The 23,928-nt window shown below is 36.4% G+C and overlaps 6 protein-coding genes, 1 long non-coding RNA gene and 1 other non-coding gene across 10 annotated transcripts; 3 read left to right on the top strand and 5 right to left on the bottom strand.

Annotated features, from left to right (window-relative positions):
- Positions 1-101: 101 nt before the first annotated feature.
- LOC108861891 (serine carboxypeptidase-like 49) lies at positions 102-2,897 on the bottom strand. Its single transcript, XM_018635870.2, has 9 exons — positions 2,531-2,897; positions 2,196-2,367; positions 1,980-2,099; positions 1,703-1,846; positions 1,466-1,616; positions 1,267-1,355; positions 822-1,080; positions 499-632; positions 102-394 (listed from the first exon to the last, which is right to left on the bottom strand). The coding sequence occupies exons 1-9, from the start codon at positions 2,863-2,865 to the stop codon at positions 245-247; spliced, it is 1,554 nt and encodes a 517-aa protein (XP_018491372.1). The 5' UTR covers positions 2,866-2,897; the 3' UTR covers positions 102-244.
- Positions 2,898-3,248: 351 nt separating this feature from the next.
- Positions 3,249-3,338, bottom strand: TRNAY-GUA (transfer RNA tyrosine (anticodon GUA)). The gene is given in 2 exon segments: positions 3,249-3,284; positions 3,302-3,338. It is a non-coding gene; the product is annotated as a tRNA-Tyr (tRNA).
- A 300-nt stretch (positions 3,339-3,638) lies between these two features.
- On the bottom strand, positions 3,639-5,012 carry LOC108860683 (putative F-box only protein 15). Its single transcript, XM_018634541.2, has one exon. It carries the CDS (start codon positions 4,955-4,957, stop codon positions 3,779-3,781), a length of 1,179 nt encoding a protein of 392 aa, XP_018490043.1. The 5' UTR covers positions 4,958-5,012; the 3' UTR covers positions 3,639-3,778.
- A 1,221-nt stretch (positions 5,013-6,233) lies between these two features.
- On the top strand, positions 6,234-8,924 carry LOC108863056 (NAC domain containing protein 52). Of its 2 annotated transcripts, none has more exons than XM_018637356.2 (4): positions 6,234-6,684; positions 7,268-7,545; positions 7,631-7,816; positions 8,104-8,924. In XM_018637356.2, the coding sequence occupies exons 1-4, from the start codon at positions 6,468-6,470 to the stop codon at positions 8,719-8,721; spliced, it is 1,299 nt and encodes a 432-aa protein (XP_018492858.1). In that variant the 5' UTR covers positions 6,234-6,467; the 3' UTR covers positions 8,722-8,924. The 2 variants fall into 2 exon arrangements, with proteins under 2 accessions (XP_018492858.1, XP_018492857.1); XM_018637355.2 differs by having other exon boundaries at positions 8,095-8,924.
- A 106-nt stretch (positions 8,925-9,030) lies between these two features.
- LOC108863055 (NAC domain containing protein 50) lies at positions 9,031-11,842 on the top strand. 2 transcript variants are annotated; one of them, XM_057011376.1, is made up of 5 exons: positions 9,137-9,244; positions 9,357-9,611; positions 10,307-10,584; positions 10,675-10,851; positions 11,047-11,842. In XM_057011376.1, the coding sequence occupies exons 2-5, from the start codon at positions 9,380-9,382 to the stop codon at positions 11,674-11,676; spliced, it is 1,317 nt and encodes a 438-aa protein (XP_056867356.1). In that variant the 5' UTR covers positions 9,137-9,244; positions 9,357-9,379; the 3' UTR covers positions 11,677-11,842. The 2 variants fall into 2 exon arrangements, with proteins under 2 accessions (XP_018492855.1, XP_056867356.1); XM_018637353.2 differs by having other exon boundaries at positions 9,031-9,611.
- Positions 11,843-13,659: 1,817 nt separating this feature from the next.
- Positions 13,660-14,365, bottom strand: LOC108859540 (cyclin-dependent protein kinase inhibitor SMR1). Its single transcript, XM_018633445.2, has one exon. The coding sequence runs from the start codon at positions 14,223-14,225 to the stop codon at positions 13,842-13,844; it is 384 nt and encodes a 127-aa protein (XP_018488947.1). The 5' UTR covers positions 14,226-14,365; the 3' UTR covers positions 13,660-13,841.
- Positions 14,366-16,200: 1,835 nt separating this feature from the next.
- On the top strand, positions 16,201-17,325 carry LOC108860922 (uncharacterized). Its single transcript, XR_008946191.1, has 5 exons — positions 16,201-16,286; positions 16,641-16,708; positions 16,861-17,028; positions 17,172-17,220; positions 17,302-17,325. It is a non-coding gene; the product is annotated as an uncharacterized LOC108860922 (long non-coding RNA).
- An 890-nt stretch (positions 17,326-18,215) lies between these two features.
- Positions 18,216-19,360, bottom strand: LOC130495014 (uncharacterized). The gene is made up of 4 exons (XM_056985903.1): positions 19,214-19,360; positions 19,090-19,146; positions 18,878-18,977; positions 18,216-18,790 (listed from the first exon to the last, which is right to left on the bottom strand). The coding sequence occupies exons 1-4, from the start codon at positions 19,358-19,360 to the stop codon at positions 18,216-18,218; spliced, it is 879 nt and encodes a 292-aa protein (XP_056841883.1).
- Between the last annotated feature and the right edge of the window lie 4,568 nt (positions 19,361-23,928).

Raw genomic sequence — 23,928 nt, 5'->3', positions numbered from 1 at the left:
GCCATTTGTCATACCACTGTACTCTGTTTCTCTTCTAACTTTTTTCGGTTTAACCGCATCGAACCAGGTTCTCGTTTTAATTCGGTTTGATGTGATTTCAATGCCAAATTGGAATCAAATTATGTCGTAAAACATTGTAATCAAGTTACAGAAGTAAATATCAAGTGTTTACATAAACACAGTCCACATTGTTTCTTTGGTTGCTGCTATATGGATGTTTCTGCAATGTAAAAATAAGATGGGATCAAATCTGAGCAACCAGATCCTCTCCATCTGCAGTAGTACTAGTGGTTACAGCATCTCCACCACTAAGTGAATTCTCCATCCATCCCTTCAACATTTCCAACGCAGCTTTTGGCTGGTCCATTGGAACCATGTGTCCCGCATCGTGCACCTGTTTATTTTATATATCATCAAGACCTCTTTTGTCTTTCGCTATAAAGGGACAATCAGTAGAACAGAAGAAAGACTCTGGTTTTATGTAAGAAAGAGCCTGACCTTGAGGAAACTGAGTTTTCCATAACTCTTCAACTTGCCAGCTTCTTTCCCATCAACCACAAAGGGAACTTCCTTACTCGCCTTAAAGTTCTCTTTCCCTGACCACTCCATTGCATTCACCCACCTCGAGTTACCTGCTCCAAATGCAAGTTATCATTGTCCATATGTTTTTGCAATATCATGTACGGAGATCATTTTATTCTAATGCCAGAGATGCATTAACAATTCTGTTTTTACTAGTTAAGTTGATTTTGTTCTGTTCACCCATCTATTTCATTTATTTTCAAGTCTGGATTTGATTATGTTATGTTTTTGGAACTCACCGAGCCAGTTGCAGATGAGATCATATTCTCCTGCGTACACAAGAAGGTTGATTCCATCTTCCAAGAGCGTGGGAATCCCAACCTCGAGATTCCTCATCCAGTCTTGTAGCATTGCCTGATAGACACTAGTACTACACGAGACAAACTCTATGTCCCCAACACCAAGCGACTTCCTCACCGATTGCAGATTCAAGAATTTCTCCATGTTTGAGAAGTCATAGCACAAACTCCCTTCGCACTTCTTCCTGATGTCGTAATGCTACACAAGAAGTGCGTAAGTTATCATTTCACTACTTTAAATACAGAAAGAACAGAACTACTTTTATACAAGTGATGTCTTCTCTTAGCAATGGTTTATCTAAGGTCTCATTTAATCCACAGGATGTTGAAACAATACTATCTGGAAATCCAATTAACAAATGAAAGTCAATAGTTTTGGGCTTACGTTTATTCCACCAGCATGTTTCATTATACCAGTGAACAAGGTGTTGCAAACAAGATATGACGCCAAACAAGAAGTTGTTCCATCAGTTCCTGAAAGCCCCCAAACAAACCAAAAAAAAAGCAAGGATTCAGGATCCATCAAAACACATGGAGCAATTTCAAAGAAAAAAAACTTGATAATGAAAGAAGGAGGGAAGTACCACAAAGCTTAATGGATAGTTCGCACAGTGGGACAATCTTTTCTAAACGATCATGCTCTGCTTGCGTAATCAAACCCATATCCAGCGCATAGTCAGGATAGGCTGGGTATTGGATTGCAGGATCTGTAAGCCCATTTCCAATGGCGAATCCCTGCAAGACTATTCTCGTAAGTACCAACCCCTACATTAACACCTTAAGAATTTTTAAAAAAAGAAAGAAAAGAAACAGTCACATGCCTTAAGGTTAACATGAATTCCCTCATTAGCCTTGTTTCCTTTATGGACACGGGCAGCAAATGCCGGAATGTAATGCCCAGCATACGACTCCCCAGTTATGTAAAAATCGTTGTTTGCAAGCTTAGGGTGCTCCGCAAAGAACGCCTGAAGCAACATGAGGAAACATAATCAATATCTTGTTAAAGCTTTCTTTCAAGCCAAAGCTTTGAAGGAAGTTCTATATTCAACAAAGTTCATAAGAAAAAAAAGGAACTCAACAGGAAATCTAGTGCCAGACCTGCAGAAAATCATACAGATCATCACTGACTCCAGTTTCATCGTGACGGATATCACTTTTGTCAGTGGTATAGCTGAAACCAGTCCCAACAGGCTGGTCAACATACAGTAGATTGGAAGCCTGCAAGATATAAATTCTCAATCAACATTCATGAGCAAAAAAACTAAGAACAGTAATAAGAACCATAGAAATAATTTACAAGGATCATCATAATACCTGATCCCATCCATACTCATTCCAAGCAAGAGACATATTCTTATCAATCGTGAAAGGACCGTTCTCATAGAACATAGCCAATTCACTGCTACATCCAGGCCCTCCGGTCAACCAAATCACAACAGGCGCATCATCCTTCTTCTTGCGTGACTCGAAGAAGAAGTAAAACATCCTAAACAACCCACCAATCAATCATTTAAATCGAGATTCCTATTATTAGCAACAATCTCCAGATCGACAATAAACCTAGTCAACAGCTAGCTGCAAATCACCATACGTACATGAACCAGTATGAATAAGCTTATAAACAACAAAACGCTAGGATTAGATTTAACCTTGCGCCCTGAGATTTCGGGAGCTTGAAATAGCCGGCATGATGACCTAAATCTTCGACGGTATCTCCACCATCGGATACAATACTCGGGAATCTGAAGTTCCGTTCAACAATCGAAGGCACTTCCTCCGCTGAAGAAGTGAGAGTCGAATCGCCGACATCGATCACGTTCAAGTCAAGCTTCGGAAAAAGGTTCAGCTCTCGGATCAGCTTCTCCGCGCGCGATGAAGGCAAGTTCGATATCTCGAAGCTCCGATCGTTCAGGTGAAAGGAAGAAGATGGATATGCAGAAGCGATGAGGACGACGATGGGCAAGAGGAAAGTTAGTTTCTCCATTTTCGTTTGTTTTTTTCTTCTCAACTGCTTTTGAGATTGTTTGTATACGAGGGGAGGAGAAAGTACACGTGGCAGAAAAATATCTAAAAAGGATCTTCTGGACGTGTCCGAGATTTTTGGGGCCAATCTGTGTGAAGTGATTGATTTGTAACAGTAACACGTGGATGACGTCTTGACGTTTAATTAAAAATGGATCTTCTAGACAAATCGGATAAATTTTTGGGCTAATCTGTGATTTTCAAGAAATAGTGAATAATGATCTATTACGCGTAGTCGTAGATAACGTCTGGGGATTGGTTAATCAACGGTTACGCACGCGAGATGAATGGGAAGCAAAAGCTGGTTGGCTGTGGGTCCCACACAGATAGAGAGGAAAAAAAAGTTCCGACCTGCCGGAATCGAACCAGCGACCTAAAGATTTCTTTGGGATAACCCACTACAGTCTTCCGCTCTACCAACTGAGCTAAGGTCGGTTTGGTGATTTAGTTAAAAGTTTAGTTAGATATAGATTAAGTTTAGACATGGGCCTAATTATTCCTAGCTTAATCCTCTTTTGAGTTTGTACGATTTATGTTTTGAAGACAGTAAAATACTCCTAACCAAATCGAAAACGATCATATACGTGAGTTTATATCTAATGGTACAATCAATAGAGTAATCCCATTTTTGCCATTATGTATCAAAATTTCGTTGAACCAGCAAACAGGACTAAAGAGTAAAGACTGTACACAACATGATTCAACGGTGCACCATGACCTGAAACTTTGTCAAGATTGTAATACAAAAACCAAAAACAGCGTACGTCATTTTCAGTAACATCTGCATAGCACCATAGTCGCTTTCGATATGTACATGGACAGAAGATCAACGTACAAAGAGCAAAAGGAAAGCTTATAGAACAAGAAACAAAACCCTAATCTCTTACCCATGGAAGAGGGATCAAACTTGGAACGTAGACATAGCCACAAACGAAGGCGCGATACAAGTCACGCACGTAGCTTCGTTCTGTCTCCCGTTTACTCTTCACCCCATCCTCATCAATCTCGTACAGAGTACAGCAAGAACAAACCTTATCACCTTCTCCTTCAACTCCCACGCACCAGACGATGACACTCTTCGGTTTCACAAAGCAGTACACAGGACTAGCCGCATTTTCGTGGACCCATAACGCCGGAAGAACCGAACCGGACAAGCTGAAATATTTGCTAAACGAGACATCACCATCACCAAACTTGCTTGAAACCCACACTTGGATCTTCTTCGATGCTTGGTCTTGTTGTAGCAACGACAAGCTATCTCCGTCGAAAAAAGCTAGGTGACTATTAACATAATTAGAGGTTGGACAGAAGCATATGTCCTTGAACGTTTCATCTGAGAAATCGAAACAGCGAATGAACACTTCTTCTTCATCATCTTCTTCAACTCTACAAGCAATCCAATACATGTTACCCATCACAGCCACACATTTACGCATGATACCTACATTATCAAGCTCGACATCAAGGGTTCTCCAAGAACACGTCTTGCACTCATAAATCTCAACCTCCGGTTCATCTTCGTGATGCTCAATCTCCCAAGGGCGACTAGCAAACCTCAAGATCTTGTAACCATCGCTAGGCTGGTTCTTGTCGTATCCAATCCCGTGGTAGTCAGAGGTCGTGATACTTCGTGAGGGCTCGATCCATCTGAGGTTTCTCAAAACAGGGTTCCAAAGCGCGAGGTTGGTGTGTCTTGATCCGTCGTCTCTGTACTTCCACATATTACACTCAACCAGCATGAATCCATCGCAGTGAACCATGAACGTGTAAGCCAAAGTATCGACCTTAAATGGATGTCGTAGTAACTCGTTTGGGACTGGTGAAACTGAGCTCGTTCCTGTCACTGGATCCATGATTGTGACCGTATCATCAAAGATTCTTATGAAGTGTTCTTGGGAGCGTTGGAAGTGTTCTTTGGTGAAACTTCCGTCGGTGATGAGAGCGTACCATTCCTTGCAGGTCGGTTTTGATCGGACGAGAGCTTCCGCCGGGGTTTTGTAGAAGATTTCTTGTATTATCTCCGGTGGCATCAGGGACAACGACCACGAAGCCATGAGAGCGCTCTGAGAAAGATTCGAGTCGTATCAGAGATTCTTGGGTAAGAACTAATAAGAAGGAAACGACTAAACAATATATGGTTCTTTTACCGTTATAACAGTTAATAACAGATTCAACCGAAACGAACCAAGAACATGAACCGGTTTACCTTATTAATTGAATGAAGCAAACCAACCGGTTTAGTAACCATTCGTTTTTGTACGTAGTAACGACGAGGAACTATGATTTCCCCTCTCTGTGATTCTTTAACTTTTTTTCTTTTTGGTAAAATCATTTAACCTCGTTGACTGAATAAAACAAGCGAACCAGCTAAAGATTCAACGGAACCAAAAACATGAAATCTTCTTCTTCTTTTTTTTGAATCTCTTGGGTGAATAAAGCAAATGAACCGGTTTAGTAACCACAGTTTTGGTAACGACTGTTTAGTAACCAGTAGTTTGTAACGACGAGGAACTCAAGCTTGTAGACTTGTTGATTTTTTTATGTAGTCTTTAATGACTTTTCCTGTATGATTGGTGATCACGACATGTGTGTATGTGCCTTTCCTTGGAACTCAAGCTTGGATTCCTTTGTGGCTATGTATACGTCCCAAGTCTAGTCCTTCTTCTATGAACAAAGAGGTGGATAAGAGAAGAAGGTTGCTTGCAAGGTGTTCTAAGCTTTTAGTTTTTGGTTTTTGTTTGTTGATCTTCTGCACTGTAAATATGTTATACTGACACTGGTTTTGGTTTCTGTGCTCTCCATAGTAAACTATACTCTCAATACTTTGATGGCGATGTTGTCGTATCATTTTTAAAAGATAAGCATTAAGCACAACTAGTTTATCTGTAAGAGAAAATGGGGGAAGATGATGATTCGTGTGGACCAAGTCTTCTCTACCTTTAGCTTGCCTTATTGGTAAAGCATCCTTCTGCACGCAAACGTACCTCTCAATTAATCCTTTTTGTGTGTGTTTACCTTCTATTCTCTCATTAACTTCTTAACTTGATTAACCTCACAAAAGAGATAAATGTCAAAGTTAGAGAAAATTAGTTTTACCCTAATGTGGTAAACTTAAATGGGACAATATAAAATACGTGTCCTGGCTAGAGAAATATAAAATGCACCTAGTATAAAAGTGAGATTCAATTTATTTTTGGATTAATTTTTTTTTAAAAAAAAATCTTTGATCGTAGAAAAAAACAACTTTCGTCTAAAACGACAGTGATTCCTTCACAAAACGACAAAAACATGCCGTGTTTTGTAGGGTTTACTGCAAAAGGAAAAAAAGTAAATGGGAAAATGAGAAATCTGGAATTGAATGAAAAATCAAAATCGGAATCCGAAATCCGAAATAGCCGTCGAAAAGAGACAAATTTCTTGCAATTGAAGTTACCTTTTACGCTCTTTTAAATCAAAAATCCCAATAATGTTTCAACTTGTCTCCCTGTTCAGGTTTTGGGGGAAACAGAGATTTTAGAAGAAACAAACCCTAGTAAACAAACAAAAGTACGGTCTTTTCCTTCAATGGGTCGCGAATCAGTTACTGCCGTGTCTTCTCCGCCGACGGCGACGGCCACTGCTACTGCGGTGGCGACGGCGCTTGCTCCTGGGTTTCGATTTCATCCGACCGACGATGAGCTAGTGAGTTACTACTTGAAGCGGAAGGTCCTGGGTAAGCCCGTACGGTTCGATGCGATTGGGGATGTGGATATCTACAAGCATGAGCCTTGGGATTTAGCAGGTTCGCTCGGTTTCTCTTTGTGTGATTTAGGGTTTTTCTGTGTGAATGTGTTGCTTTTCTGATTTGGGATTTTTTAGTGTTCTGGGCTTCTTCCAAGTTACGTCTTCTTACTCAATTCTGGAGAAAGGTTTAGCCTTTTTTTGTGGGCTTCGATTCATTTTCGGTAAATGTTTGCCTTTTGCTATGTTTAGGCTGTAACACTATGAAAAGTCTTGTTTTTTTTTTTCAGATTCAGGAGTTTCTTACCATCTTGTGCTTCAGTTTTGTTTGCTTGTGTTACAGGAAATAATTGTTTGTTGTTCTGTGTTAGTTTGCTAGTGTTTCAGGAAGTGAAGTTTGTTGTTCTATGTTTATTTGGTTATATAAAGTTTTGAGTTTTAGTGCTATTATGTCCGGTTTCATTTTGTTTGTCTCTTCTGGTGTAATGTATTTAAGATTCGTTAAGGATCCTCTTGCGGATTTTTTGGCTTCCGCATTGGTTTGCTTGTGTTTCAGGACATGAAGTTTGTTGATGCGAGTCTTGGTATCTAAAGTTTAGTGTTATTATCTCTGGCTTGATTTTTTCTTCGGGTGTGTGTTTCAGCGTTCTCTTGGCTGAAGACAAGGGACCAGGAATGGTACTTCTATTGCGCGTTAGATAAGAAGTACGGCAACGGTGCTAGGATGAACCGAGCCACCAACTTAGGCTACTGGAAAGCCACCGGAAAAGACAGAGAAATCCGCAGTGACGTTCAGTTGCTCGGTATGAAAAAGACACTCGTTTTCCACAGCGGGCGTGCCCCAGATGGGCTCCGGACCAATTGGGTCATGCACGAGTATCGCCTTGTGGACTGTGAAACTGAAAACAATGGAAACTCGGTGGTATAGTTTTTCCCTTATAATTTAATATCTGATACTGTCCAAAGGGATCCTATCTTATCTCAATTCTTTGTTTTGGATATGGCAGCAAGATGCATATGTGCTGTGCAGAATCTTCCACAAGAATAACATTGGGCCTCCAAGTGGGAACAGATATGCGCCGTTCATGGAAGAGGAATGGGCCGGTGATGGAGTAGCTCTGATTCCAGGAGTAAACGTTAGTGTCAAGGCAGAGCCGGTACCAGTAGCCAATGGAAACAACCACATGGACCAGGTTTGTACTTGCTTCATAACCAAGAAGCTACTCTATATATGATGTGTGCAAAAGCTGTATGATGAAGTGAAGTTTCTCTAATTCCTGTTTCACTGAGTTTGTTATCAACTCCTGTAGAACTTAACCTTATATATTTATCATAATTTATCCTAAATCATGCTGATCACAAGATCTTTATGAGTCTTCGTTTTTGGAATATATGAACTCACATAGTTGATCAGTGCATATTTGCTTTCAAATATTTTTTTGAGTCATCTACATAACTTAATTTGTGGTAGGAAATCCAGTCAGCAAGCAAGGACCTCATTAACATCAACGAGCCACCAAGAGAGCCTGCGCCAATGGATATCGAACTTAACCATCATGAGAATGCCGTCAAGCCGCAGGAGAATAACAACAACAGTAACCATTGTGATGAAGGTGAGCGTCCTCCTGCTGTATGCGTTCTCAACAAAGAAGCTCCGTTACCTCTCGTCCAATACAAACGCAGACGCCAAAACGAGTCTAGCGACAACAACGACTCAAGCAGGACCCGAGAGGATTACTGCTCGTCCACAACAACAACCGTCGACAACACACCAACCTTAATCTCATCGTCTCCTGCTGCTGCTGCTGCTACCAACAGCGCCATCTCTGCATTGCTCGAGTTCTCCCTCATGGGTATCTCCAAGAAGAAAGAAAACGCGCAGCAGACAGTACGTCCTCACAAGGAAGCTACAACGCTTAAGGAGAAGCTCAATGATCTCCAGAAGGAGATTGAGAAGATGTCTGATGAGAGAAAAACTTTCAAGCTTGAGATGATGGGTGCAGAGGCTATGATCAGTATTCTCCAATCGAGGATCGATGCACTGCGCCAGGAGAACGATGAGCTGAAGAAGAACAGCAGCACCAAAGAAGTGCTCTAATAACCATCGCTCTAGGTTTCTTCTTCTTTGCGTTTTTAGCTTGTTTTAATCTCCCCTAATATTAGTAGGAGTTATCTTATGTAATAGCTTCTTCAGATGGATTGAGAACTTTGCTAGGTCTCTTTATGATGTTTCTACATTGTCATATATTATCATCTAGTCTTTTGAGTCAAGAACTCTTTTAATCTACAAGCTTCCGGCTACCTTCTACTCTTTATCAAGTTATAGTTCATCATTAGTACATTTTCTAAATATTTGGAAATGATTTTATATTGTACTCTTTTTGATTGTATGTGTTGATGCTCCTAATTATCTGGATTTTTTCTTTTCTGACACGTCAGTGTTTGATTTAATTTTTCTAGACAATACGACAAAACCTACCCAGTAACATTTTGACTGGTAGGGGTTTTTAATTACCGGACACACTTTAAAAGAGAGAGAGAGAGAGAGGAAAGCAAAATTGTAAATCGCAATCCGAAAACAACAAACTTGTTTTGTAGCCTAAAATTTCTTGCAATTGAAGGTACCTTTTAATCTTCAGCCCCTTCTCTCTTTGGGTTTCTTCTCCATCAAATCGAAAACCCACTTGCCAACTTCCTTTTTGTGTGTTCGTGAGAGGTTTACAAGTAACAAAGTTTGGTTCTTTTTTTTGGCTTCGATGGGTCCCGATTCTGTGGCTGCTGTTGAGTCCTCGCCGTCGTCATCAGCGACTGCGCCGCTTAGTACTGCTGCTGTAGCGGCGACGGCGCTTGCTCCCGGCTTCCGATTTCACCCGACGGACGAGGAGCTAGTGAGCTATTACTTGAAGCGAAAGGTTCTGGGTAAACCCGTACGTTTCGATGCGATTGGGGATGCGGATATCTACAAGTACGAGCCTTGGGACTTAGCAGGTTCGATGGGGCTTTCCCCTCTCTCTCTCTCTCTCTCTCTCTCTTTGTTGCTTCTGATTTGGGTGGCCATGGCTTCTTTTGGGTAACTCAATTCTGGGAAAAGAGATAAGCTTTATGGACTCTGATTCATTTTCTGGGGAAATATCGATGCAGATTTGTCTTTTTTTGCTATGTTTAGGTTGTAACACTGTGCAAATAGTTTTCATCTTGTCGACTTTTAATTAGGAAAAATTCTTTTTTTTTTTAAATATCTTGTGCTTAAGTTTTGTTTGCTTGTGTTGCAGGGAATGAAGTTTGTAGTTGTTGTTATGTGTTTGGTTACTTGAAAGTTTTGAGTTTGAGTAGGTTATTAAGTCCGGTTTTTAGTTCTTCGCCTTGTGTATTTATGATTCCTTAAGGAGTTCTTTTGCTATAACTGGTGCTTGCTTCCACGTTAGTTTTTTGCTTGTCTTCCAGGGAATGAAGTTTGGTGTTCTCTGTATTTGGGTTATCTTAAGTTTTGAGCTGTGTTTCCACATTAGCCCCTTGTGTATTTCTGATTCCTTATGGCTTTCTTGCCAAGCTTGTGCTTCCTCTTTGGTTTGCTTCTGTTTCAGGACATGAAAGTTTCTTGTTGCTTGTCTAAGTATCTCAAGCTTATTGTGGTTTTGATTTATCTCTTCTTCTGTGTTGTGTTGTGTTGTGTGTGTTTCCAGTGTTCTCGAGGTTAAAGACAAGGGACCAAGAATGGTTCTTCTACTGCGCATTAGACAAGAAGTACGGAAACGGCGCTAGGATGAACCGATCCACTAACATAGGCTACTGGAAAGCAACTGGCAGAGACAGAGAAATCCGCCGCGACGTTCAGCTTCTCGGTATGAAAAAGACGCTCGTTTTCCACAGCGGACGTGCCCCAGATGGGCTCCGCACCAATTGGGTCATGCACGAGTATCGCCTTTTGGACTATGAAACCGAAAGCAACGGAAACTTGGTGGTATTAGTTTTTATATATCTGATACTGTCTCCAAAAGAATCCTAAAGTTAACTTGGTCCCTGAACTCCATTATTTGTCTTGAGTGTGCAGCAAGATGCATATGTGTTGGTCAAAGTGTTCCACAAGAATAACATTGGACCGCCATGTGGGAACAGATACGCACCGTTCATGGAAGAGGAATGGGCTGATGATGGTGTAGCTCTGATTCCAGGAGTAGTCAGGGCAGAGCCGTTACCATTACCCAATGGAAACCACCAGATGGACCAGGTTTTGTACTTCCTATATGCAAAAGCTATGTGTTGAAAAGTGGGTCTTTTGGTCTGAGTGAGTTTATTTGAACTTGACTAGTTTATTTATGAACAACTCTTACTACTTGAATGTTACTAAGTGCAAGTTTCAGATCTTTTGTGTGTGTGCGCGCCTTATTGGGTTCATAATAACTTTGTAATTTGTCTGTACCAGTCAGAAAGCAAGGAGCTTATTAACATCAACGAGCCACCAAGAGAGGTGACTCCAATGGATATAGAAGTTAACCATCAGAATCAGCAGCTTGATAATGCCCTCAAGCCGCAGGAGAACAACAACAGCAACAACAACCATTGTGATGAAGATGAGAAAGCACTCAAACGCGAGAACGCAGAAGTAGATGAACGTCCTCCTCCTGCATGCGCTCCGTCACCTCTCCTCCAATACAAACGCAGACGCCAAAACGAATCCAACAGCAAAGACTCAAGCAGGACCACCACACAGGACCACTCTTCTTCCACAGCAACAACCTTAATCCCATCGTCTGCCGCTGCTGCCACCAGCACCGCCATCTCTGCATTGCTCGAGTTCTCTCTCATGGACATCTCCGAGAAGAAAGAAAACACGATAGCTTCTCCTCCTACTTCACTTCCATCAAACGAAGAGGAGCTTAACGATCTCAAGAAGGAGATTCACGAGATGTCTGTCGAGAGAGAGACTTTCAAGCTCGAGATGATGAGTGCAGAGGCTATGATCAGTATTCTCCAGTCCAGGATCGATGCATTGCGCGATGAGAACGATGAGCTGAAGAAGATGAACAGCGACAAGGGACAAGCAATGCTCTAATAACCATATCTCTCTAGGTTTCTTCTTCTTCTTCGAATTTTAGCTTCAGCAGATGGGATTGTGAACCATGTGGAATGGCTGTTGTAACATTTTAAGGTTAGATAACATTTTCAGGTTGCTCCGTTTTCATATATTATCTATCATCTAATCTGATATTTTCAGTCAAGACCACTGTATAAAACTTCAAACAACACTAAGCCTTTCTGTCAAGTTTAATTTAAAACTTTCTGGCTCTTAAATGGACAAAGCTATATAGCCCATGAGAGGAGGAACCGGGAGTCTGAACTGTACTAGTAAGAAGGTCAGAGTGCAGATAATACTAAGACAATCTGATGGGAATAGGCCTGAATTTGTAAGCCCAAAAGTTTCAGGCTTTCTTGATTCTCTTATCGGCTCTTTGCTTCTGGTGCTCTGTTATCATAAAAAATGGTGTATGTAGTTGATGCTGGTGAATAGGAATGGGAGATAATGAACGACTTGAGTGGAGACAATGACAAGACTTCAGCAAGGAATGAGTCATATGCAGAGGACTTTAGAGACTTGTAATGGCTATGCAGTCTGAGCTGCAACGTTTGGTTAGTCAAAAGGTGTCTGCAATATTAATTATATTCATGAAATACTGATTCTGTATATGCACAAACGGCAAAGCTTAACAACTTTCCTCTCACAGATAATTTCCTGAAGATCAAACGGTGATGATCAGTTAAAAGAGTTATGTTCTACTTTTGTGTATTAGTACTTAAGTTTTCCTATTGAACAACAGAATAACTCAAATCATGAAGAAGTAGGAGAGTAGCTTATGTTCAAAAGACAATTTACTTGTTGGTTGCGTAGTCATGGCTCCTACGACGAACCATATTTTTACTCTATTTAATTTCCCATTCAATTTTATTGGTCTAATAAATAAGAACATTAATTCCATTTTTGTCACATGGCCATATAATTACTCTATATTTAATTTTGTTGGTATGGTGTGAGTAATCTTTTTTGGACAACAATTTGTTTTTTTTATTCTGTTATATCAAAATGCATGCTAACATAACAAGTGAAATAAAAATGATCACTGTATTTTTAATATTTTCAAATTTCATAACAACTGCAATTTTTATAACTTTTCTAAATACAACGTTTAGGGATCGTAAGAATTAATCGATGAGTATCAACTTCAAACTTTGAAATCTTTAGAATATCTTCTATAGTATACAAAAATTAATTTCAGTTTCCACTGATCCCAAAACTGCGTCCGTCGCTCCACCAGCTGGTCATAATGTCAGAAACAAGCATATATATGACTTTCTGGACAAAAATTGATATAAATATAACTGAAATTATACATGTGCACGTTTTTTTTACATTACTTCAAAATAGATATATTTTTTTGTAAAATTCAAAATAGATATTTGCATAGTTTAAGGCTTCATTATCTCTGCGTTGTTGCTTTCACAACGTTGGACACGTAACTGATACACCTACCAAATTAGATACTTTTAAACACTAATAGCACTTTTGATAACATAATTTGCTGGTATCATTAACAATATATATACTAGTAAATGAGAATGACATTTTGCATAACTTAAGATTATTTGTATCTTGTTCAACTGAATTCAGTTCGTGGAAGCGCACCGTTATAACCAAATAATAATAATAATCTACCTATGTAATATTCAAAAATATGACAAATGTGTACAATAGCTTACAAAAATATACAAATCTGTATGAAAATAAAAAGAAATAGCATCTCAGGCTTCATAAAGAACTATAGCAGAGTATAAAATTTGTTTCATCTTTTTTATCAAGAAAATTGGTTCATTGAATTTCCTTAGCTGGTTGCATAAATGCAATAATTTCGTATTTACACGAAAATGTACCACATGTACGTATATAAGTCATGAAGCAATACTTCTTTGTTTCCATGACGCTGGATGATAAAGAAGTCGATCTTGTCGCTTATATAAGACATAAATATCTAGAAAACTTGGCAATTGGAATTAATTTTTTATTTATAGAATTTACAGCATCGACCCCTCCATACGAAATTAATATGCGGTTCTAGAAAAGCTATCCATCCATTTTATAAAAAGTAAAAGTATTTCAACCTTATACTATATGACAATATATCAACTGTAAAATTGTAAAATGTAAATCTTGAGCTAATTAAAGGCTCATCTTCGTGCAGTATGAGGATAACGTCTCCGCCGTTTCGCCGTGGTCGATGTGTCACTATAAACAGATGTGAAGAAACGGTCAATCTCTTCCGGGTTCATGATAATCTCACAAGTCGACACTAAGAGCTTCCTTTTACACGATCTGGTCATCATAGCCGCCGTAGCCGACGGTTTTGACGGCAGTGTACGAGGTTTTCTTGGCGGGGGAGGTGGAGAATCAAGAACGGAGGGAATCTTGTGTTCTTGAGATGTGGGTGTGCTGCAGCTAAAGCCATTGTGCTCATCATCACCATCGTTGTTGTTTCTAGAGGTTTTGGATCGGATCTTAATGGTTGATGGGATATTGAATTTGCACAGATCGTGTAATAACTCAAGATCCATATCTATAGATGTGTGTGTGTGTTCTTTTTTTTGCTGTGGAAGTGGATGTAGAAAACTTGTAGGGGATGTGAGGCTGAGAGAGGTTTGTTATATGTGTTGATGTCTTTACATACACTTATACACACATGATGCTAGAATGTCGCATAGTTGTATTTGTATGTATGTAGGTACAACTAGATCGATCACATGTGGATTACCATTTTGATAGGGTTTACATAATTTTATTACGTAACTGATTTTTTTTTTAAAGTTAAATTATTGAGAGATGAGAATCTTAAAAAGATATCAAACGAGAACCTATCTCTTTCTAAACATGTTTCTTTTCATTAGAACCTTTTTTCCATCTTAGCGATGGAGGTGCTTTTAGATCTCAAACATAAAATTTGGTCACATACATACCTATTACAACCTAAAGACATGTCATGCGTTTAGATTTAATAACACTAGTCCATGCATGGTGCATCATTATATTTTGTTGTAAACGATTGATTGCAACCAGTTTTTTTGTATTATTCAATTAAATGTTCAATGTGAGAGGTTGTGTAAGGCAATGTGATCTATATACAGGATGGACCCGACGTTTTACATGCCGATTTTAATAATGTTTAAATATACACCCTTACCATGCTATATAACCAATTATTTTATATAGCTGTATGGGTTTGCTAGAATGCTAGTTGCAAAAGCTGTGTATATAATCAACGTCCAGTTGGCATAGCCATCGGGGTTTAATTTACAATGGGAATTGTTATTTACAATGTTTAAGTTTCCGGCAAAAGAGATGAAAACACATTTTTGTTTATAAAAAAAAACTGTGTATATAGATCAAAGTATATATTATGGATACGCCACGTATCGAGTGCATGTGGTGATGATAAGAGTAGATCTGTGGAAGTGAGTCAGTAGGCGCGCAGCGCCGGTCAGGTCATATCTAGCAGGCGCGCAGCGCCGGGCAGCAGTGCCGGCTCTTGGGTATGGCAACCTAGGCATTTGCCATGGGTCCATGGGTCTACAAAAAATTTAGTGTTATTTTAAAGGCTCAATTTGTATCTTTTAAATTACCAAAAAGGTCTATAATTAAGTAAACTAGTTTACTTACAATCGAAAAGGTCCATTTTCCATATTTCTCCAGGGGTTATTATATTGGTTAAGACGGTACGGGCAGGTCATATCTGTATACAAACTTACCAGTATATGAAGAGATCTCGATCTATATTCCATTTGCTTTGTTTTTTTTTTTCAACCTTTCGTGTCTTGCGTTTACCATTTTAATTTTTTGTTATTCTAAACATTTTTTGTCCGTATATAGTGACAATGACACGTTTTCTGGTTTGACATAGCCACATAGGTACAAAAGGAGAATTGGACAAAAAGATTAAAGATGTACTAGATTTTGACCCGCGCTTAGAAAGCGCGGGTTTGTCTCCGTAATTTTTTTTTTGTAAACAAAGTTCTGTAAGGATTTATATCCGTAATTATAATTTTCTTTCATTTCAAAAGTTTTATGAGATCTAGTGTACGCACATAAACTTTAAAACAGAACCGTGATTATGAAGGGACGCTTTAAAATACGTTACATTGACAATAAAAAATTTGTATGTTCATAGTCAATCTAACGCGATTAATCGGAATGTCTTTAAGTTAGGAAATATTTTGGCTTCAACATGTTAGATAAGGAAATGGAAATATACGTGAGGACAATCAAACTTAATTTTTTTTTGTGTATATTAAATTACATATTTTGAAAATGTAACTAAAAATATAAAAAAATTGATTAAACTTGAAAAGAAAAAGAATGTAAAAATAAAATATTGTAGGTGCTTTATTTTGTAAACATAATAATAAACAAATTTATTTTACATGGGCTTTTGCTTTAATATATTTGTAAATTTATGATGTGTGAAATCGGCCCAAGCCCATTCGTTTTAAAGACGTTGCTGACTTCAGACTGAATGTGATAACTTTCCTTTCTTTTCAGAAATAAATCGAAAAAAGAAAATCCCGATGGCGATTAACTTTCCACGGTGATCTGATCGACTGGTTCTTCTCCGATCTACACAGGTGAATCTTGTCATCCTTATTCCTTCATTCAATTAGATATATTTCGAAAATTCAAGATCAAACATGCAAAAACTTGTAGGTTTTGTGTGGATGAAATTTTCGAGTTCTGGTAACAATAGATTTGAATAAGTTTCTGTCTTCGAAGACGAAATAAAGATAAAACCGACAAAACATGTTAAGATTACTTCTTCTAACATCAGTTTTAAACATTTTTTTATGAACTGTACAAAACTATTCGTTTTTTATTTGTCGTTTGATAGAGAACTTTTAAAAATTGGAGTATAAATAGAAATTTGCTGAGTTTACAATAACTTAAAAGATGTAAGTTGCCTAACGTTACTTTCAAATGTACAGACTCTGTTCCATTGTTATTTCTCTGTGATGTGTTCGAAGAGGATATCAAGAGAGCTCCGAAAAAACATGTAAAGTTCTTATCCATTATTAAATCAGTGTTTTGCTATATTATTTTTTTTTCTGTACAACAATATTCGAATCTACTGTCTTTTATTCTGTATATATCGTTGTCTTAAAGGGCTTCTCTTTTCATTTTCATTGATCCGGTTTTGTAAAAAAGATGTAATTTACAGGAGCCATCCTGGACAGGACCAAAGACAGTAACTGCAAGCTGAAGCTCTCACAAGTCTATCCAACTCTAATTCAGTGCTTGGCTGTGTGCATAAATATCACTGATGCTCTCAGAAGTCCATCCTGAACTGTTCTCTCCCATATTCCTATACATCAGGTACTTTCGGGCAGAAGATACCCCATTGACATCTCCTCCTTCAATATTGAAAAATGTATAATGCCTCAATCTTATAATTTTCTCTTCCAATATGTTTGTGCCTTCAAAACGAACTGCTGTTCTTTCACTTTGGTCATCTCCAGAAAGAACTGATGGGTCCTGCAATGGTTGACTTCTCCAAATGATACAAAAGTAAGTAACATGATATAATGATTGTTGATTATCAATTTAAATGCAATTTCGCTTAAAAAGTTCACTTTGTATATGCTGTAGGAGAAGAAGCAAATATGAGAAGGTAAACCTTCAACTTTGAATAATATCTTGACATTTCTGTTGCCATTAATTAATTAAAATCAATTAATATAATTTTGTTTTACCATGAACACTTTTACAATTTTCTGCAACATCATCTCGACAATGTAGAAGATAAGTACAAAACGTTTAGATTAATCAGCAGCTGTGATACATGTGATGCGAAATTATTTTTTTATTCTGTACAACAATTTTCGAATCTACTGTCTTTTATCACAGGATTTTCGATTTGCTTCCCCCAATTTAGATATTCTGTGTATATCGTTATCTTATAGTGCTTATCTTTACATTTTCAGGGATCGGTTTTGTAAATAAGATGAAAATTACAGGAGCCATCCTGGAGAGGACCAAAGATGGTAGATGGAAGCTGAAGACCGATTTCAGTTCGCTTATATCTCACTGAAGCTCTCAGAAGCACATCCTCGACAGTTCTCTCACATAAATAGCAGATAAGAACAAAACGTTTACATGAATCATCAGCTGTGATACTTAATACTTTTAAAAAACTTTACTAATTATATCATCTCCGAACCTTCCTAAAAGATACAAAACTTTTATTTAAATACACTCATAGGTTCTTCCAAGAAACACCCAATGAGAGCAGATACAAAAAGCAAAGGGGAATTCACCAATACCAATCACATGTTATCTCGTAAAGAAAAGTAAGTTGAGTGATCAATTTATATAAACTGTAGACAATAGTATGTCACTTTATCGGTAGATAGGCAATAAACCGGAAGTTGTTTTGATGTAAATGCAATGTTTGAATGCTTTGATTGAACATAAAAAATGTTTCACACATTAGATAAAAAACAAACTTTGTATGCGACAATTGGATAGTGATAGAAAAATAAAAAAACACACATAATAGAAAATCAGAGATTCTGGAAAATCTCTTTGTAAACAACATTAACTGTCTGTCTCTGCGGCTTGCCTTGATCGTCTACGATCAATATCTTCAACCCTCTTTTAGACGTAACTCTAGAGATAGCAACATATAGTTGTCCATGTGAAAACACAGGCCTAGGTAGAAAAATACCAACTTCTGAGAGTGACTGGCCCTGACTCTTATTAATTGTAATGGCAAACGCCACAGCAATGGGAAGTTGCCTCCTCTTCATCTTAAAAGGTAACTTCTTGTCAGATGGTGTAATAGCAAGTCTAGGAAGAAGAACAGTTCGACCAACCTTGTCTCCGGTTATAACTTTCGCCTTGATAATGTGATCATACAGCTCTGTTATTTGAAGTCTAGTCCCATTCATTAACCCGCCAGCTGGATCAATGTTTCTTAACAACATCACAGGACAACCAACTTTCAAACGAAGACTATGATTTGGTAGTCCGGAAACTTTGATTTTATTTAAAAAATCAGGAGTCAGAGCTTGGTCATTAACCGAAAATTTATCTGAAGGATCTATAGAATCAGAGCTCAAGTAGATCTTTTCCTCACCTGAAAAATACAATAAAATAAATCAGTATATTTAATCTTTACCATTTTATAAACATTTAAAATTATAACCATAAATAATTAACACACCATGAAGCTTATCCAACATGTGCTGATTAATTTTTTCCACATCTTCGTTAGTTGGACAGAGTATTGCTCTTTCTTGAAAAAACTTAGGCTCTTTATTCTGCTGCAAAGAAATTACATCTCCATACACAGCTTTGCTTATAGACTCGATTGGACTCCATACACAGCTTTGCTGCAAAGAAATGATCAATGTTTCTCCACGCACCAACACGAACATGCTTGGCCAAGTCAGCCATGTAGGCTTTCTTACATGAGGCATGGATCTTTGTTCCCTACAAAAACAATTCCGATTATTTTGTTTCTATTGCTATATATTAAATAAAAAATACATTAACTTACATGTGCATCACTTAGGATGAGTTCCATTGATTCACCAACATCTTTCATGAAGAATCTCCATGAATGGAGGATCTTAACTTGAATGCGCCAAGCAGTCTTGTGCGGTTTGATCTCGTTTAGGAAAGATAGCTGCATATTATTTGCCATTGTTTTCTATCGTTTTGTTTGATAATGCTAAGGGTTTACCACAAGTCATCTTTATATTAGGAGCAGTAGAATGGTTGTAGGGTACGCAATATTGATGGCTGAAATATTCAGAAGATCCGATTTTATTTTCTAGTTGGATGAATAAGGAATATACTTTGAAGATGTATGAAATATTGATTTATGTCAATAAAATCTTCGAGTAAATGTTTATCCAGTTAAAGTAGGTAACAGATCTATTTCACACAAAATGATTACGTATCATATTAAATACTAAACTTGCAGATCAAGTGTTCCAAGATTTACGATTTCTGTTTCAAATTGTAGAAAGCTAATATTTTTTGGGAATTATATTCCGTTTAGATAAGTTATAGAATATCATTCACATTTACTTTTTTTTAATTTACTTTTTTACCACTAAACTATATATGAACTGATAGCATTTTTCAGGATGGCTAAAAAATATCGATTTGAAAGACTTTGATTTATCAGAATGACCTAATGAATGACAAAAAATGCCAGCATAAGAACCATATTAATATATCTACTTGTTATATGACGAATTAGCTATAATATGTTAGTCAATATCTGTTTTTTTGAAACATTTTCCCAGGTACAGAATGAAGGTGTTCTCCCATGGAGGTTTGGGTATAATATGATATGCACAACCATTATGTAGGCTCGATGAATGGCTCACCCTTTCAAGGTTATGGTATAATTTGGTCTGTGCTTTTGTTTCAAAAAAATGTTGACATTTTCGTGTTTTATAATGATCATATGATTACATGTGATATGAGTATCGTACAGGAATAATATTATATGTATGGCTAGGGTAGATGAATAAATATATTCTACTGTAAGAGGTCAAACTTGTATTTCCTTACTCTATATACAGCTATTATCGATGGTTGTATTTGGGCCTTTTAAATATGGTTACATAGACTTCCGCAATAGATTCTTATTAAGTATAGATAATATGTTATGACCAAATAATTGTTACTTAAATGAAAGGGTGCAGTAACCTTTATAGGTAGATTTTTTCAGAATGTTCCTCTTTTAATAGAATAGATGTGCAATTAGGATAAGCCAATGTTTCTTGTGAGGCTATGAAACCATACAGTCACAATCAAACTTTCTGTAGCATTTGCATTTAGAATCCACCAATTATACCCGATGTTGAAGTTTAGGTGGTCCAATCCGGTTGTTTGATATGGTCAAACCGAACCGTCTAAAATCAAATCAAATAATTTGTTAAGCCGACAATAAAGAGAAAAGAAGTAAAATGAAATCACAGTTTAATCGATTCAAAGTAGATCTTGTTTTTAATTGGTTTCAAAAAATTAATGAACCAAAAGAGGTGAACCAAAAGAGGATCAGATTGAAAACTCATAGATCTATTGTACTTTGGTTAATCGATTGAAAGTTCTACGATCTAAGACAAATATTATACGATATTCATTATATTAAAATTTCTACAACTTGAGTTGGATGAAAGATTCTCAAATATATTTCCAAGGTATGAACACGATGGCCCTACATTACACAGGGTGATAACAAAGAGTGTACAGCGGATACATACGAATCATGCACAATTGCATGTGGATTACAAAGAAAACAAAACCTAATTGATTAAAATAAGTTTTTATATTCGGTAAATCCATATAGTCGATCAAATCCACATAGGATTCCAAATACTGTACTTCTGTTTTGTTTTTCCGAATGCTTTTGAAAGTTTAAATTATAAAAGTATATACAGAAAATTTGTATACACCAACAAAGAAGAAGACAAATAATCATGTGTCTCATTTTAGATTCACATGCAATCAAAAAGTATTAAGTAAATCTTAGATCCGAATGAAAATGTACAATGTAGACAAAGAAAGCAAGTGAAACGTAACGTGCATGGCTTCCAGATCATGAACTCTTGTATTTTTTTGTTATTTACTCTTATACTAATATACTAGGTAGTAACCCGCGCCTTGCGTGGAATGAGATGATTAGATCAGTAATTTTTTGAAAATATTAGAAAATATATATATAGTTTGGAATTTGGGTTTTGTGTTTTTTTTTTGTTGTTTAATCTCGGTGGTGCTGATTTTACGGCATAGACGTCACTAAGATAGAAACATATGTAAATTCTTTATTTTAGTGACATGTAAAAATTTACTCGAACATAAGAGTAAACACAAAACATGTTACCTGGCAACTGCGAAAGCATGTAATCATTTATTTTATCCACTTCATCATTTGTGGGAGTGAGAATGGCTCGATGTCTATACAAATCCTTAACTGTTGAGGTTTGAAAAGCTTGTCCATAAACTTCTTTTTTCATAGTCTCAATAGTTTATACATATCACTGGTGTGATTTATCTTACCCTGATTCATTTGCAAGAACTTGCGTATAAAGATATAATTATTATTATACAATTTGATTTTCATATGCATGATTTTTGTATAATAACATACCTTCCTCGTAGGTCATTGACTTCAAACATGTAAGGATTCCACAGAACTTGGCTGTATTCGTTGAACCATGTAAGAAGAGCTGATTTTGTGTATAATATCTAATTCGAGTAAGATAAATATTATTAATATCTAATCAAATTATATGTACGTAAATATTTGTGTAATCACACTTATATATTTCTTTGGATAGGTTTTATGTATAAATATTATTGATATATAATCAAATTATTATGTACGTAAATTTTTTGTGTAATCAAACTTGTTCTATATTTCTTTCTTTGCATCTTACTCTCGAACTCATTTTGTTTATCTTTCTATGGCTCTCTCTCTCTCTCTCTCTCTCTCTCTCAGATTTTATCAGTATTGATGAGTGTTTAAAAACATAAGATTAAGATTTTAACATATTTTTATTTTAAACATGTGCGGGCATTAATACGATTCTTATGTTTTATGTATAAATATTATTAATATCTAATCAAATGTTTTATGTATTATTAAAAGTAAATTTGTTCTTCAGATGTTTTATGTATTATTCATATAAATATGTATTATTCAAATACGATTCATATGTTTTATGTACTACTAAAACTAAATTTGTTCTCCATTCAGTCTTTGTGGTTCAAAACTATAAGCCTTTTAGACATTACACAACCAACTTAACTTTGAGGTTTAAATTATTATCATATACTTTGAAATATGAAATAATAAATCATGCATGTGCAGACATCGATATGATTTATATATTGCATGTATAGCTATTATTATTAGTGCATAAGTGGATCGTAATTATATTTCACTCTCGTTGTATCTTTGTATCTTACTCATTTAGGTTTATCCACATATAAGTCTCTCCCTCTCTCATCATAAACCTTTTAGTTTTTGAAAAAGATAAAAAGGTAATTACGATCATATCATGCGTGCGGGCATTCATATGATTCATATATTACCCCTTTATATATATTAGTATAAATATAAGTAGATTGTAATTCTTTCTCAATCTCTATGTATCATTATGTCTAATTCATATACTACATGTTACATTATTATTATAAGTGCATAAGTGGATCGTAGTTTTCTTTCTCTCTCTCTCTACATGGATGGGAAGGTCACATTTAAAACCGTCACAAAAAATTAAATCATAAACACTAAACACTATACCCTAAACCCATGGACAAAGCTTAAACCCATGGGTAAAAATCCAAACACTAAACCCTAAATTCTTGGATATACACTAAACACTAAATCTCTCTCTCTCTCTCTCTCTCTCTCTCTCTCTGGTATCCCCCTCATCGTAACCTCTTTTTTTTTTAGAAATATAAAAATGTAAACATTCTTTTAATTCATCGATTATCTTTTAACTACCACAATTTATATGAGAATGTTTCCTAGTTTAATATTTTATCATGAATTTTTGTTGGGTGAATTACCAACTAATCATAGTTTGCCAATTAATGTACAGTTTTTTAAAATATATAAAAATAATAATAATAATTTGTGTTAAGTTTTTAAAATAAATGAAAAATATTAGTAGCTGCCAAAAGACGAAATTTTTTTAACAATTCTAAAACCGTCACAACAGAGTAAATCATAAACATTAAACACTATACCCTAAACCCTTGGACAAAACTTAAACCCTTGGGTAAAAATCCAAACACTAAACCCTAAATTCTTGGATATACCCTAAATCCTTGGCTAAATCCTAAACACTAAACTGTAAACTCTTGGGTATACCCTAAACAATAAATCTCTCTCTCTCTCTCTCTCTCTCTCTCTCTCTCTCTCTCTCTCTCTCTCTCTCTCTCTCTCTCTCTCTCTCTCTCTCTCTCTTGGTATCCCCTTCATCGTAAACCTTTTTTTTGAAAAATATAAAAATGTAAACATTCTTTTAATTCATCGATTATCTTTTAACTACCACAATTTTTATTATATGGAATGTTTCCGAGTTTAATATTTTATCATGAATTTTTCTTGGGTGAATTACCAACTAATCATAGTTTGCCAATTAATGTACAGTTTTTAGAATATAATAAATAAAATAATAATAATTTGTGTTAAGTTTTTAAAATAAATGAAAAATATTAGTACCTGCCAAAAGATGAAATTTT

The sequence above is a fragment of the Raphanus sativus genome, chromosome 5 (genome assembly GCF_000801105.2).
Source record: "Raphanus sativus cultivar WK10039 chromosome 5, ASM80110v3, whole genome shotgun sequence".
NCBI lineage: Eukaryota > Viridiplantae > Streptophyta > Magnoliopsida > Brassicales > Brassicaceae > Raphanus > Raphanus sativus.
Note: the sequence above shows the minus strand (reverse complement) of the source record. Positions and strands in the feature narration are given on the sequence as shown.